The sequence below is a fragment of the Podarcis erhardii genome (genome assembly GCF_964252035.2).
Source record: "Podarcis erhardii genome assembly, chromosome: 15".
In the NCBI taxonomy this organism is placed as follows: Eukaryota; Metazoa; Chordata; class Lepidosauria; order Squamata; family Lacertidae; genus Podarcis; species Podarcis erhardii.
In genome coordinates this window covers 40488146-40504931 of record NC_138505.1, presented here as the reverse complement: position 1 = coordinate 40504931, position 16786 = coordinate 40488146, and the positions used below count along the sequence as shown (strand labels likewise).

The 16786-nt window shown below is 46.7% G+C and overlaps 2 protein-coding genes across 2 annotated transcripts; one reads left to right on the top strand and one right to left on the bottom strand.

The window, feature by feature from the left end:
* Window positions 1-91: 91 nt before the first annotated feature.
* SNRNP35 (small nuclear ribonucleoprotein U11/U12 subunit 35) lies at window positions 92-3890 on the bottom strand. Its single transcript, XM_081841646.1, has 2 exons — window positions 3695-3890; window positions 92-2386 (listed from the first exon to the last, which is right to left on the bottom strand). Exon 2 carries the CDS (start codon window positions 2268-2270, stop codon window positions 1527-1529), a length of 744 nt encoding a protein of 247 aa, XP_081697772.1. The 5' UTR covers window positions 2271-2386; window positions 3695-3890; the 3' UTR covers window positions 92-1526.
* A 3097-nt stretch (window positions 3891-6987) lies between these two features.
* Window positions 6988-15433, top strand: RILPL2 (Rab interacting lysosomal protein like 2). The gene is made up of 4 exons (XM_081841650.1): window positions 6988-7575; window positions 11283-11434; window positions 13847-13960; window positions 15135-15433. Exons 1-4 carry the CDS (start codon window positions 7213-7215, stop codon window positions 15154-15156), a joined length of 651 nt encoding a protein of 216 aa, XP_081697776.1. The 5' UTR covers window positions 6988-7212; the 3' UTR covers window positions 15157-15433.
* The last annotated feature ends 1353 nt before the right edge of the window (window positions 15434-16786 follow it).

Sequence of the window (16786 nt, the reverse complement as noted above, 5' to 3'; positions counted from 1 at the left end):
GTCCTATAATTTTAAAAGGGGGGTTGTTTTTATTTTTGCTCTTTATCACATGCACATAGATGCAACAACCTGAATAAACACTGCAAAGATGCTTGTTTTGCATAATTTATTACACTACAGGAGGGCTTGGGAAACACTTTTAACCCAAAGGCTGGATTCAAACCCAACCATGCTCCCAAGGGTGCATTTCAAAGGTGTGCAGGGCAGATAAAAAACCCCAGAAGAACCACCATCAAAACAAGTCACAAGTCTCCATGCCATATCAATCCAATACTACAGGGGTTGCCAATGTGCTTTCAGTTCCTAGCAAGGCGCTAACATCTCGCTAAGTGTCACAGACTTGAGCATTCCCTTAATGCAATTGTCTGATAAGGCTTAGCACACAACTGTGTGATATGCAAAAGGAGTGAATGTGTATCTTTAATAAAGATTCAGGGTATTGTAAGGTAAAAAAAAGGCAATAAACAGCATGTTTGGAGGGAATGGGTGGGTATAGGGCTATGTTAACACTAGATCTTTTTAATATGCTAAATAAACTATTTCTGGATTAACAAGAAGTTGTCTGTTTTTGCATCTTCTATAAGCCACAGACCTCAGCCAAAGGTTTGGCTCCTTAATCCAAACTGATAAAAGAAATCCAGTCCTACGTCCTAGGCCCAGGTTGGTGGAACCTGGTGCCTCTCCTGACACCACTGGACTCCAACTCCCATCAGCTTCAGCTAGCATAGCCAGTGGTCAGGAATGATGGGAGCTGTAGTCCAGCAACATCTGGAGGGTCCCAGGTTCCCTATCCCAGTCCACAGTCTTGCTGCTCTATTTCATTCCCACCTCAAAGGAGAGCCCTCCCGGCCTACCCTTGTTTCTCCTTGTTTCCTTTTCTCATCCCACTGATCCACATGCTCCTCAACCCACTGCCTATCTCAGGAGTGGGGAACTGCACTACAACTTCCATCAGCCCTAACCGTTGGCCAAGCTGTCTGGGGATGATGGGAACTGCAATCCAGCAGCATCTCAAAGGACATGAGTTAAGCACCTCTGGCCTGCTCTTTATCTCCTTTTGTTTAGCAACCTTCTATCTGGCCCCTTTTCTTGCTTCTCTAAAATTCCTCTCCTCGCCCTCCCTCCCTGCCTATACACTGCAGACCCTCCTTTCCCCCTGCCCTGTGAATTATTACATTCCCCTTAGTCAAATTGAGCTTTCCCTTCTCTGCTCTGTTTGTTAGAATTCCACGAATGTTGTGCATCACTGGTCATATGCACCAAAAAGCTTGGACAGGGTGGTGTAGAAGAGTGAGCAAGACGACTAAACAATTTCATCAAAACCTGCAACACCATACAGGATAACCCATTAAGTGTGCAGTGGAGCGTGATGATGAAAACACCCCACTATTTTGAAGCTTACAAGCCAGTTATCCAGGCTTTGTCTCAGTTTGCTTTTGAAGATGGGCCCACAATTTCCATAATCCACTGGTGTTCTGTGGCTGCGTAGCACTGGAAGGGAGCCTGTCTTCATCTCTTTGCTTCTGTCAGTGCCTGTCTTCATCTCTTTGCTTCTTTAAGCTGCGGTCCCGACTTCGATCTCTCCTCTCTCTGCCTCTGCTCCGTTCCTCTCTGGAGTGCCGCGCTCCATCTCTCTCTCCCCATCCTCGCGACCACTCCCGTTCGGAGCGCCTCTGGTCTCTGTTCCTCGTTTTCCAGTCCCTGGACCAACCTCTCTCTCTTTTTTCCGCCTGTCCTTCCCCGTAAAACTCACTTTTCATGGCAGGCAAATTTATGGGCTTCCGGAAGGGCCTGTCCCTGCCACCAAACCGCAACTGCCCTGACTCCTTCTTACCACCAAAGCCGCCCCCGAGCCTCCGAGGGATCCACCCTTTGAGGGTCCTCTCCAGCTCAAAGTCCACAAATACCTCACGCTGGTCAATAACCAGCTTGTTGGCATCCCGGTAAGCTTTCACAAGGGCACGCTCCTCTTTGAACTCAACGAACGCGTAGCCCTTGGAGAAGCCAGTGACTAGGTCTCGAACCAAGCGGATATTCCGGATGTCTCCGTACCGAGAAAAGACTTCCCTTAACTTCTCTTCTGTGGTTTGCAAGTTAAGTCTGGCCACAAACAGCGTGAGGTGAGGGTCCCCTGAAACGCCTCGGTTGGGGACATAACGTGCCGTCATGGCCCTCCAAACAGCCCGGTCGTGGGGCTCTTCATCTGTACCATCAATGCTCCCAGCTTTGAGGGGATCATACTCTTTTGCAATGGGCGTCCACTCGTTCATTGTCTGCAGGGGGAGCCTTTAGTGCATTCCAGATTTCAGGGTTCCTGTTTCCGTTTGTGCCTCTTCTTCTTTTTTTATAAAAAAAATATATTTATGATATTTAGCACACCTCTTACCTGTAATGTAAAACAAGTCAGTGTTGGTTTGCTACAGGACTGTATTTGTATTACTGTCACATTCCTCATTCCATTTTTAAAAAAATAATTTGGGGAGGTGAGAGATCTGACTTATTACCCTCCTCCACAACCATCCTTCTCTTCCCATTCCTAATTTCATGTATGCATTTATTTATTGCAGTTTTTAAATCTCACCTTTTTCTCCAAAAGGCTGAGAGGAAGTGACTGGTCCAAGGTCACCCAGCGAGGAGAGTAATAATAATAATAATAATAATAATAATAATAATAATAATAATAATAAAATACACCACCCATCTGAGTGGATTTTCCCAGCCATTCTGGGCAGCTTTGAACCCTCGTCTCTCTTGGGTCCTAGTATGACCCTCTGACCACTACACCACACTGGGCTCTCATCCGTCCCACCTCCCTCTCCCTTCCTTACAGATGATTCAGCACTGCTCAGCGGAAAGGAATCAAAGGACCTTGTGCTGCCACAGCAGCAAACCAACCCCTGTGAAAACTCCCATAGGAGACTGGGCAGCAGGAGATGGGGCGGACCTCTGCCTCAGATCCTGGAGAACTGATGTGGGTCAGAGCCCAGATGTAGAGACCCATGGACTTGGGTTGTATGTGCACCACACAGCAAAAGCACACGGCTCCCCCCCCCCGAAAAAAGTAACCCTGGGAACAGTAGTTTTCCTCCTCACAGAGCTACAACTCTCAGCACCCTTGGCAAAGTAGTTCTCAGGATCCTTTGGTGGGAGAGTCGTGCGTTTGAAATGCAAGCTGCGCATCCAGTGCAGGAATATTCTGCTTGAACAATCCGGAGATTTAACACCACGTGGAACTTCTGCCTGACCTTTTGTGTGCGTGTGTCTGTCACAAGGCAGCCTGCCTTGCAAAGCCCCCGAGGCCGGGAAGCAGGAGGCGAGTCTCCTAATGGAAAACTTTCTGAGCTCGAAGCATGGGTACCCCCAACAATTATTATTTTTTAAAATCGGTTAAATATTTGGAAATATTTGGAATTTAGTATGTATTGATATAATTTGGAATTAATGTGATTTGATTGGTTTGTTAATAAAAAATATTTAAAAAAAGAAAAGAAAAAGGAAAACTTGCACAAGGAAAGCAAGCTGATCTGTGATCCGCTGATCTGTGATCTCTGATCCGCTGGCAGCCCAGGATCTCCTCCTCTTCCCCGGCGGCTCAAAAGACCCCCCCCCCGGAGAAGGGCCTGCACAGCCAGCAGCCAACGCCGCCCCCCCCCCCGCCCCATTATTCCTTTTTCCCCAAGGGAAAAATCCTCACCTGCCAGAGGAAACAAGGCAGTTCGAAAGGCGGCTTCTCATTGGCAACGGCTCATTCGCCACCAGTAGATTCCTTGGACCTGGCAAGAAGAGGGATTGATCTTAATACTTGTTGGTTTGGTTTGTTAATTTTCAAAGGCGGTATCCGATCCGCGGCCCGGACGCGCCAAAAGAAATTCCCCAGGAGCCCGGCGCGAATCTGCAGGGCAGGAACCGGAAACACGTTTGCCTGGCCTGCCACCGTATCCGCGGCGCCCCCTGGCGGCAGAGGGCGCGCGTTACACCTGATTTCACCTCAGCACCCTCCTATTATGCCTTGAAAGTTATGTATTATTATTATTATTATTATTATTATTATTATTATTAGGCAGGTGTCTTCATTGTACTATTCCCAGCGCCTGCTAAACACTTTTTTGTTTAGGCAACCCAACTTAGAAATGTAATTTTATTATATACGTGTGTGTGTGTGTGTGTGTGTGTGTTTTTTAAAACCCAGCTGATTTTAATATCTATTTTAATTTAATTTAATTTATTTATTTATTTATTTTATTTGTGTACTGCCCTTCATCCGAAGAACTCAGGGCAGTTCACAGCAATTTGATACCATTTCACATAAACTGCTTAAATATTATACATATATATATATATATATTAAAAGCAGTATATACATTTTGCTAAATAATAATAAAGAAGCAGGTTTTTCTAAGCCCAACACATTACAAAACCTTGTTTTACTGAGCCCAAAGGTCTCTAGGGTGTCAAATAGTTCTTTTTATTGGGTAATATGGATCAGGCGTCTCAGGTGACTGATTTGGCCTACCTTGCCATTGGTGGTGCCTTGCCATCGCCCTTCATGGCCGCTCAAAAACAAAAAAAGCAGAAATCAGCAAAAAACATTTTTAATCCAGTCAGTAAGAAAGTACAGTGGTACCTCGGGTTACAGACGCTTCAGGTTACAGACGCTTCAGGTTACAGACGCTTCAGGTTACAGACTCCGCTAACCCAGAAATAGTACCTCAGGTTAAGAACTTTGCTTCGGGATGAGAACAGAAATCTTGTGCCGGCGGCAGCGGGAGGCCCCATTAGCTAAAGTGGTACCTCAGGTTAAGAATAGTTTCAGGTTAAGAATGGACCTCTGGAACGAATTAAGTTCTTAACCCGAGGTACCATTGTACCATTCTTTTTTTTCTGGGTAAAGAAAAAAAATGGTTATATTTACAAGCAGCTGTACAATACATGTCCTATCCATTAAACAATACAGAGGTACCTCGGGTTAAATACTTAATTCGTTCCGGAGGTCCGTTCTTAACCTGAAACTGTTCTTAACCTGAGGTACCACTTTAGCTAGTGGGGCCTCCTGCTGCCGCTGCTGCGCACTTTCTGTTCTCATCCTGAAGCAAAGTTCTTAACCTGAGGTTAGCAGAGTCTGTAACCTGAAGCGTATGTAACCTGAAGCGTATGTAACCCGAGGTACCACTGTACATAGCAGTCCAGTCAGTATTCTGTTGCTTACAGTCATGACAATGAGGAGGAGGCAGTTTTTTAAACCCCATTCAGCTTTGGAAATGGTTTCCGAATCCCAATATCCTGTATCATGCAATTGAATTGCAGAGTTGAAAGAGACCCTAGAATCATAGAATCATAGAGTTGGAAGAGACCCCAAGGGCCATCGAGTCCAACCCCCTGCCAAGCAGGAAACACCATCAGAGCACTCCTGACATATGGTTGTCAAGCCTCTGCTTAAAGACCTCCAAAGAAGGAGACTCCACCACACTCCTTGGCAGCAAATTCCACTGTCAAACAGCTCTTACTGTCAGGAAGTTCTTCCTAGTGTTTAGGTGGAATCTTCTTTCTTGTAGTTTGGAGCCATTGCTCCGTGTCCGCTTCTCTGGAGCAGCAGAAAACAACCTTTCCCCCTCCTCTATGTGACATCCTTTTATATATTTGAACATGGCTATCATATCACCCCTTCACCTCCTCTTCTCCAGGCTAAACATGCCCAGCTCCCTTAGCCGTTCCTCATAAGGCATCGTTTCCAGGCCTTTGACCATTTTGGTTGCCCTCCTCTGGACACGTTCCAGTTTGTCAGTGTCCTTCTTGAACTGTGGTGCCCAGAACTGGACACAGTACTCTAGGTGAGGTCTGACCAGAGCAGAATACAGTGGCACTATTACTTCCCTTGATCTAGATGCTTGATCTAGATGACCCTGAGGGTCATCGAGTCCAACCCCCAGGAGATTGACAGAAGTCAAGTGTGGTTGCATACAGACTGCAGGCAGCTCTGTGTTTACATGGGGGGGGGGTGCGTTCCAAGGCACCACACACAATGAAATCAAGTATAATGGGAATGCATTGAAAAAGCCTGCAGACCCCCTGTTCTGCCCCCTCTGCATTGATGTTTCAGTCATGTATTTATGGTGTTTCCAGGACACTTCTGAGTTCAGTGTGATGTGCCTATACTCGGTCATGCACATATTGAACGCACGTAAACGGAGCTGCCTGTATATCTTTCAGACTCATTTAAACGACATTATAGGGTTGCTGGGAAGTCTAACTGTGAGTGGTAAACTGCACTGCCCAAAATTCTTTCAGGGAAAGAATGTGCTTCAAATGTGATTTAATCGTGTAGCGTGTAAGCACTGGTTGTTCTCAGGAATATGCTGGCCCAATTACTTTCCCTGCCCTTCAACTTCCTGGATTTTCTTTTGAGGGGAGGTAGAAGCCATGACTATTAAAAGTAAGATAAGAGTGCCATAAATGTATGGTATGGATATGACCATTGTGCTTTGTATGTGATCTTAGCTCTTTGCAGGTGGAAGAGCAGCAGTAGTATCTGCACCCTTTCTTAAGTATGCAATACTGTGGTTATATTTATTTCTATGTGTTAATATTTATTTTAGTTCTCTAACACTAAACAGCTTTTCAGAAAAGCTTTAAACTGAACGCTTTAAATATGGGTGTTTGGGGGTTTTGATATGTAATGTGTACACATTGTATGAAATCATGAAGTTAGTTTTTTATGCTGTTAAGAGTGCTATAAATGTGGATGCAACTGCTTTGCACGTGCGTGTATTTGCATGAGAAGCAAGTGCCTTGCTGAACTCTAGGCAACTGTGGGTGGTTATGTAGAATGCCTACGGATGAAATCATTCAGTTTATTTTATTTTTTAGGATATGGGTCATAAATGCACTGGGGGGGGTGTGGTTTTGAGAAACAAGCACGTGTACTGAGCAACCTTCTTGCCAAGGGAGCCCCTTCGTCACGGGACCGCACTGCTTGCGCGCCCGCGTCCCTGTGGCAACCCTCCTCCCTCCTCCCTTAGCTCCACCTCTCCCGCTGATCTTTGATTGGGTCCTCGGGAGCTTCGCCCTCAAGGCGGACTGGATTTGGCCTCTGCTCGAAACTTTCAAAGGAGGAAGGAAGTGGCTGGAGTTTGCAACAGGCAACTCCTTGCGATCCGGAGCCCCCTTCCTCCTTTCGCGCAGTTGCGTCTCCCAGGTGCATCCCGTCAGTTTGGCATGCAAGCTGAGCAGCACCAGAAGGAGGAGGAGGAGGAGGAGGAGGAAGATGAGGAGCAGGAAAGCAGTGGGGGGCCAGACAGCGCTTTCGAGAAAAGCCCCTTCCAACTGACTGCTGAGGATGTCTATGACATCTCTTACGTCCTGGGCAGGGAGCTGCACAAGCTCAGCAGCGAGCCGCGCGTGGCCGTGCCCTCCAAGGTGGCCCAGCTGCAGTTCAAGATCGTCAGCATCCTGGAGATGCTGGAGGCGCTGGTGAATGAGACCAACCTGACGGTAGAAGCCCTGAAGATGGAGAGAGACAGCTTGAGAAGAGAGGTGGAGGGGCTCCGGGAGCAGGCAGCCAGCGGAAGCACAAAAGAGGTCTGTCCAAAATTGGGACTGAGTTGTTGTTGTTGTAATTTGTTGCATTTATATCCCACCTTTCCCCCCCAAGGACCTCAAGGTGGTCACACAGTTCTTCCCCTTCTTCATTTCATCCCCACGACAACCCTGAGAGGTAGTTTAGGTGAGCGAGAGCAGAGAGTGCAACTGGCCCAAGGTCACCCAGTGAGCGTCATAGCTGTGTGGGGATTCGAACCATGGTCTCCCACGATCCAGTCAGACACTCTCACCACCACACAACACAGGTTCTCATTATGAGATGTGCAGGGCCATAGCTCAGGGGTAGAGCACCTGTTTTGCAGGGAGAAGGGCTCCCTAGCAACTCCAAGCAGGCTGGGAGAGTCTTCAGCAGCTAGAGGGACCCAGGGTCTGGCTTGGTATAAGGCAACTCCTTAGGTTCCCATTACAATTATTATTATTACTGTTATGTATTTATTTGTTTATACTCTGCCCTTTCCCTTGATGGGACTCATTATCATCATCAGTTTGGAGATGCAAGAGATGCCTTTGCCTGGCTCTGGCACCATTTGGACAGGAAGCTGTCTGCAGGCATCATATCGTATCAGTCATGCAAGTCTTGGAATGAGTTACTCACAGGGCGGAAAGGAAGGAGCGTCGTGCCTGCACAAAGCCAGGCAGTTCTTTCCAGTGTCCCACAGCTGAGTGGAGAAAAGAGAACTGACCAGCCAAGCCGCCAGCATTCTGCACCTAGCCAAATATGCATCTGGCAAGCTTTAAAAAAAAAAAGGCAAAGGACCCCTGGACAGCTAAGTCCAGTCAAAGACAACTATGGGATTGCAGTGCTCATCTCACTATCAGGCTGAGGGAGCCGGGGTTTGTCTGCAGACAGCTTTCCAGGTCATGTGGCCAGCATGACTAAACCGCTTCTGGTGCAACGGAACACCATGACAGAAACCAGAGCTCACAGAAACACCGTTTACCTTCCTGCCACAGCAGTACTTATTTATCTACTTGCACTTGCATGCTTTTGATCTGCTAGGTTGACAGGAGCTGGGACAGAGCAACAGGAGATCACTCCACTGCGGGGATTCGAACCACCGACCTTCCAATCAACAAGCCCAAGAGGCTCAGTGGTTTAGACCACAGTGCCACCCGCATCCTGCACCTAGCCAGATATGCCTCTGTGAAGATTGCAATGTGGCAACCTTCTCCCCTGTTTGCAGTGTCATAGCTCCATGGCAGATCGCATGCAAGAGCAGAAGTGAAAATTATGCACATGGTTGAAATTTATTACATTTTTATCCCACCCTTCCTCCAAGTTCCAAGTCCACTGAGGACTGGGAATCTGTGACACACACACACCTTCCAGACAGGGCCGATGAGAGGGAGCCAGACCTTCTTGCATATGTTTTATCTGATTCTCAACAAAATGTATGTTTCATGTGCAATGCACACAGAATTCTGAATTACAGCTTGCAAACTTGTGCCGTGAAGTGAGCATTTCCAACTCTGTACGATTGTTTGCATCTGTGCTTTGATGGTGTAACTCTGCAGTCTCATCTTTTGAAGCGCAGCTGCAGTTGTGCATTTTTGTAAGAGAACACTGTGTGAATGCAACAAACTCGTTGCATGATGCACATTTTGCTGTGTTACACATGGAAGTTTAATGTTTAGAGTGTGTGGTTTGTTTGGTAGCAATCGTGTGGGTGTTTGCTAGTTGATATTAGTCATTAGGATCTTAATATTCTCATCAGGTATGAATGTTAACATATTTATCATTGCCATAAAAATGAGACCACACATTTATTTTATATGCTGTGCATAGATTTTTAGCCAGTCTGCCCTTGCTGGTGCCCTGCTTCCACATGCTCTTGGCCTACAACACCCAGCCTCCCCAACCATTGACTATGCTGGCTGAAGCTGATGGGAGTTGGAGGCCAGCATTCAGAAGACTGCAGGTTCCCAATCTCTGGTATACATCAGATCCCTTGCACTTTTTCTTCACAACAGCCTTGTGAGGCTGAGAGGGAGTGCTTGGCCAGAGGAAAGTGCTTTATACCAAATCAGATTATCGATCTACCTAGTTGTCTACAATGACTACCAGTGGCTATCCAACATCCCAGAGGGTTTTTCCAGCTCTGCCTGGATATGCATTCCTGGTCCTAGTCTTAAATTACGTGTTTGTGAATTTTTTTGAAGTCCTACAATAGAAAGTGACTTACACAAATTTCACACTATGCAATCAGTCCTAAAAGGAAAATTATTCTTATTCCTATTTTTCAAAAATTCAGGGAGGGAGAAAGGGGAAATAAAAATGGGAAAAAGGAAAAAACGAAGTGTTGGACTGGGACCTGGGACACCCAGGCTCAAATCCCCACTCAGCCTTGAAACTCACTGGGTGAACTTGGGTGTCTCCATCCAGTCTACTCCACAGGGTTGTTCTGAAGCTAAAATGAGGAGAACTTAAGCTCCTTGGAGTGATGAAAAGGTGGGATATAAATGTAATAACATAGCAGCGAAGAAGTCAGAAGATAAGTGACTATCCAAAGGCCACCCAGGGGTGCATGGCAAAGCTCGAATTTGAACTCAGTTCTCTCCTAGCTTTCAAATTCAAACAGCTGACCTATGTTTTTATATGCTGCAGTGTGTACATCGTTCTTTATTGTAAGCATCCTGGCCCTTGCCAAGCTATAGAAATGGAGCATTAAATACCTGGTTTTTTCTTTAAGTCTCATATGGTCTTGCAAGTAGGATCTGCAACAGAATGTTGAAGTGTATCCCCCTTGCCTCCCAGCAGGAGAAGTGCTGTTCAGGATTCTGGCCAGCTGTGCCCTCCTCCTGGAAGAAGCTCAAAGGGACCACAGGGTTAAGGTGGCAGCGTTTCCGACGTTTTAGTTTAGAGAAAAGGCGAGTAAGGCAACAGGATAGAAGTTCATAAAATTATGCATGGCATTGAGAAAGTGGATGGTGAAAAGTTTTTCTCCCTCTCTTATAAGACTGGAATTCGTGGGCATCTCATGAAGCTGCATGTTGGAAGACTTAGGGCAGATAAAAGAAAGTACCTCTTCGCTCCCCCAGGAGACAGTGAGGGCACCACCCTGGATGGCTTCAACAGAGGATTAGACAAATTCATGGAGGAGGCGGCCAGCAATGGCTGCTAGCCACAGTGCCTCTGCTGTGCCTCCGTGGTTGGAGGCAGCAATGCTTCTGAATACTAGTTGGAGGAGAGAGGGCTCATGGGCTCGTGTTCTGGTCTCCCATGGGCATCTGGTTGGTCGCCGTGGGAACAGGATGCTGGACTAGCTGGACCATTGGCCTGATCCAGCAGACTCTTCTTATGTTCTGATTCCCTCCCATTTCCATTTTTTATTTTACAACTGGCATTCCCACTTTACTGAGTGTGCACAGATCTGGGGGGGGGTGTGTGTGAAGATTATCTTGTGCACCTAAATGTCAGGGATCTCCTCGACCCCGTCAATGCCTTGCTCTTGTTTCTCTGTGGGCCTCTTTTTTTCGTTTTGTAAAATTTATATGGGGGTGGATACACTCCTTCAGGTATAACAGGACCAAGGCCGTTCAGGGCTTGAAAGGTCAGCACCAACACTTTGAATTGTGCTCGGAAACGTACTGGGAAGTGGTCAAGGAGGCACAGCTGGTGCCATTTTGTTTGGCTCCGTTTCTGTTGGCATGCGCCGCTTGAGTCTTGCTGTTGTCCTGCCTTGTAGGTAAACCTTGGCCCCAACAAAATGATCATAGACCTCACGGATGCAAACCGCCCGCGATTCACACTGCAGGAGCTGAGGGAGGTGCTTCAGGAACGCAACCAGCTGAAGGCCCAGCTGCTGGTGGCCCAGGAGGAGCTGCAGTGCTACAAGAGGTAAGCTGCTTGCTTATGGCTTTTTTAAGGCAGCCCTTTGGAACGTCAAATACATTCTGTTTTTCCTGCTGGAATGCAGACTTACCATACTGGACTGTGCAATTATTTGCAGTTTGTGAGCAGCTGAGGAATTAAGCCATGTAGCTATGATTTAGACACTGGGTAACACACATCCATGTGTTTATTGCTTGACTGATAGAGCCCCTCTAATTTCATGGGATTGGGGCTGGCTGGAAAGGAAAAATAGGGAAGAACCTAAACAGATGGAAAAGTGGAAGACAGGGCAGCAGGGGGAAGCAGAAATGGACAGAGTAGAGGAAGCCCTCAGCAAGTGAGAGCTTCAGGATTCTAGTAAGTGTGATCTGTCCCTCTTCCAGCAGCCTACTGGGCTGGGTTGCAGTGATGGAGAGAGTGATAAGGATGAGTGGGAGAGGTTCTATGTGAATGTGTGCATGAGAGAGAGAGAGACAAAGTTGTGTCAGAAAGAGAGAATACAGTGGTGCCCCGCAAGACGAATGCCTCGCAAGACGATAAACCCGCTAGACGAAAGGGTTTTCCGTTTTTCGAGGCGCTTCGCAAGACGAATTTCCCTATGGGCTTGCTTCGCAAGACAAAAACGTCTTGCGAGTCTTGCGAGTTTTCCCCCTTTTCCCCCCTTTTTCTAAGCCGCTAAGCTGCTAATAGCCGCTAAGCTGCTAATAGCGCTAATCCGCTAATAGGAAAAATCCGCTAATTTTTCGCAAGACGAAAAAACCGCTAGACGAAGAGACTCGCGGAACGGATTATTTTCGTCTTGCGAGGCACCACTGTATCTTGGTTCAAACAGAAATGGAAGTAGTGAGTGGGCTTCCAATATCAATGTTCCCTCTATGATTCTATGAAACAAAAAATTAGAACTGGTCTTAAGATGGAAAATAGATTTACATAAACCATGTTTAACTCTTGGAAGGCAAAAGCAGATGTGTTAATAGAATCATGGAATTGTAGAGTAACTTGGAAGGGATCCAACTCCCTGCAAGGTAAGAATCTCAGCTAGATCATACATGAGAGGTAACCATCTAACCTCTGCTTAAAAACCTCCAAGGAAAGAGAATCCACCACCTCTCATGGGAGTCTGTTCCACTATCGAAGCCCTTTTCCTGTCAGAGAGATCTTCCTGATGTTCAGTCACCTGTGATTCCTTTGGCTTTCCACCCACTTTGAAGTAATATTAGTTGTGTGTATGATGTGGGGGGTTCTTTACTGCTAATGTCAGTTCAACAATAATAGTGTTTCACTGACCAGAGAGAACAACTCTCATCCTTTGTAAAATCAGTGCGGGGGAGAAGGGTTTAACTTCTTAAAATCTATGTATGTTCTTTAGACACTTTAAAATATCAGTGGAAACAAGCCTTGGGGGAAGAAATAGTCAGATCAGTGGACTAGACTGTGGATGAAGCCTCATTTCAGATCAGTTTCAGTGAGGAACTTGAAACTGATTTTGAAATTAATATATAGGTGGTACTTGACCCCTAGAAATTTAGCAGTGATTCACCCATGATCATCACTGAATTGTTAGAGAGGCTGCTGTTCTTAGGTACTTATTTCCATGTATGGTGGGACTGCCCTGAGGTAAAAGTATTTTGGTTATTATTTTTTGCTGAAATGAATATAACAACACAGAAATAAATTGAGGTAGCACTAGTGTTTCTGAAACTGAATGTTTTTACAGACGATAACAGACCTACACGGTAATGAACTTGTTGGACATATGTTACAAGCTGCAAGGATTGTTAGGATTGTTAGTTAGGTATTGGAAAGATCTTTCCAGCGCTATGCTGTCAAAATTGATATTTAGTGGTACAGGAGACAGCATTCACATGTCATGTCAAAGATTAAAGCTCCTGAGCTAAGTTGCCAAGATTCTTTAAGGTGGTGAGGGGGCGGGAAGTCATGTGCCATATTGGCCCAAATATAAACTGCACCCAAATATATGCTGCAGCTTTAAAATTGGGGGGGGGGATTAAAATACCCGAATATAAGCTGCTCCCTTCCTCGCTGCTCATGGCTGCATAGGGGGGGCGACGGGGAAGCTGCATTGCCAGTGGCCTTTCCACTTCCTCGCTCTCTCCCTTCCTGGCCTTGGAGGAGAGGATGGGGGACTACACACTGGGTGGGTGCCATTTTGTCGCACTCCTGGCGCTGTTTGCCCCACGTTCCTGGCTGCATACTGTAAGGTCACAAATATAAGCCGCACTTTAATTTTTCACAACCGGAATTTGGGGGAAAAGTAAGGCTTGTATTCCGGCCAATACGGTAGTTTAAAATATGCTTTCAATGTATGGTGCGCCTGTGACCAGTTTCGTGCTTAAGGGTATATGACGTCCACATGTCATGTTAGAAGGGGCATAATCCCCTCTCTTTTCCTCTCAGTGGCCTTGTTCCAGAGAAGCAAGACTGGGGAGATCCCTTGCAGAAGGCTCCGACTGTGGGAACCACTTCAGATTCGTGTCAAAGAAGGGAAGAAAAGACCACCATCAAGCGACTGTGAGTTCTGCTGCTGTAGTTGTGGGCCCAGGGCAGGAAAGAAAACCTAGGCAGTCCTGTTGGTCGAGTTATTACCAGGGGAACCTGAAATCTGCTTTAAAGGTAATACAGTGGTGCCCCGCAAGACGAACGCCTCGCAAGACGGAAAACCCGCTAGACGAAAGGGTTTTCCGTTTTGGAGGTGCTTCGCAAAACGAATTTCCCTATGGGCTTGCTTCGCAAGACGAAAATGTCTTGCGAGTTCCTGCGGGGTTTTTTCCCCTCCCCCCCCCCTTTTCCTAAGCCCTAAGCCGCTTATCAGCTGATCCGTTGATAAGCCGCTTATCAGCTGACCCGCTAAAAACTGCTAAACCGCTAATAGCGCTAATCCGCTAAACTGTCAATGGGCTTGCTTCGCAAGACGAAAAAACCGCTATACGAAGAGCCTCACGGAACGGATTATTTCGTCTTGCAAGGCACCACTGTACCATTATTAGAATCATCTAAAACAGGCATGGAGAACCAGTTGTTGTTGCACTACAATTCCCATCATCACTGACTCATCATCACTGGCCTTGCTGGCTGGGGCTGATGGGAGCTGGAGTCCAACATGCCTCTGAAGGGTCACAGCTCCCTCAGCCTCACTTTGGCTGCATACATCTTTTCCCAGCAGGGAAATGGGCCTGTGCAGCCAGCACTGAATCAAACCCACCTCCCACTCATCAGATGGCGCCACTCCATCAGTGATGTCAGCTGATTGACAGGTGACTCTGCTTGTTGAAAAAAATGGACTTGTGGGCCAGATATGTCCTCCCTGGTGGGCCACGTTTGGCCTATCGCCCTCCTGCAGTAATTCACCTACCTGGGCTGTAGCTCTGTGTGGCAAAGCATCTGATTTGCAAGCAAAAGGTCCCGGGTTCAATCCCAGCATCTCTAGGTCAGGCTGGGGGTGTGAAGAGCCAGTCAGTAGACAATACTAATCTATATAAGCCAATGACTGGACTCTGTAGTCTCTACTACAATCATGGGGTTACATGTCCCTACTCCCCCCATTGAATGGGGTGACAGTGGGTCACTGGCCTGGGCATATGCCCCACTGTACCTACCTGTGATGCTGGCCCTGGCCCTAGTTGTTGCCTCACTGCACTTGGGTACCTCATCCTCACTCACCATCTATTCCTCCTTCCAAATGCAGGTTTGCTTTTAAAAAGCCCTGAAGAGGAGCCTCCCTTGTTGAGCTTTGAAGGCTGTATGGGAGACAACATCTGGAGCAAAAATTCAAGGACTGCACTAGTTGAAGGCTGTGCTGGTTGTTTACTGCAGCAGCAGGAAGGTTGGGGAACTGTGTTTCTGTGCAAAGTTAGCATCCCTTTCCCAAGTTCCTTGCTGCTACAGAATGTTTCTCACCTATATTATAAGTGCAGCCGTCCTACTGGAAAGGCTTGTACGCCTGCAAAGAGCGGAATAAATTGGTACGCACCTTCGTTTCTTTAATCACTCTGAGGTTTGCCTATTGATTTGTTGCTTTTCACAGGGTTTACGTCACAGCGGGGAAAAGAACTATTTGTCTGGCCTGTGCACGCCTATCAGATCATTTCTGTATTTATTGTGAAGGTTTACAATCTGGCTTTCAATTGAATGATACTCATCAGAGCAGCTTGCAAGGGACAGTGGTGGTGGTGGTGGTGGTGGTGGTGGTGGTGGTAGGAAACCCCCTGCAGCTGTTCTTCTTTGGCCAACAAATGGGGCCAAACTTGTTGGGAGAGAGGGGTTTGGAAGAGAGATCCTTAATCTCTTGTAGCAGAGCTAACACAGTGTTGATTGCTCTAAGTACATTAAACTTAGATTTACATCTGCCACCATCCAACTTTAAACTAACGTTACCCATGAAAATACTTAGGCTAGAATAAATCACAGACACTTCGTTTTGCAAATAAGTGAAGTGCAAATACGTTTCAGAAGTTACAGCAAACAAGTCTACTTCCGCTGGCAGTAAAAACAAAGAAGAAAAAGAATTTGTTTCCTTACAAAAAGGATCATACAATATTTGGGTTACATTAAAGATGCAGGCTGTACAAATCTCTATTTAGAGATTTAGTTCACTTGGCTTTTTTCTTGTAGCTAGGAGCCATGCCGCAGCTCCAGTTTGTTCCAGCAGGTGGCAAAGAGAGAAAGAAGTTTGGGGGAGAAATGGCTGCTGAGAACCTCCTCACACTCACTGGCAACTTCAGCTCAGGGCTCTGGTTAACCCTTTCATACCCACATGGGTTTGTATAGTACAACAAAACTGGTGTTCACCTTTCTCCAGCATCCTTCCTTGGATGCGGGGGGAGGGGGAAGCAGCCTCCCAGTGGCCTTGGCTGATGGGTGTTGACAGAGGGTGCCTCCTTGCAGCTCTGCAGCCACAGGGCAACTAGCACTTAGAGCCAAATTTTCTCTCTGGTAGGAAAAAGCAAGTACTCAGCCCTGCTCCTTCTCTAGCCGATGGAGGGGGCCAAGCTAGTCTTCTCCTTACTGTGATGTTCTTCTTGAGAGTCAGGGGGTACAGCCCCTTCAGTGGCATAACCTCCCAGGTTACGCAGGAGGGAGAGTCTTATCATGAATTGGTCAGAAAATCATTTACATTACAGGAAAAAAATGTTCATCACGGTACAGGATGCTGCTATCATGGGAAGGAGGAGGAGTATAAAGATGAGCCCTGCTGGACCAGGACAGCAGTCCTGCAAAGCCACAGAGGATAACATGAAGGCAGCAGCCATCCACAGCTGCTTTTCCTTACATCTAGTGAAACACTCCCTCGCAGCATTGGGAGGGTTCATCTCACCATCACAGCTAAATCGCCTTTGG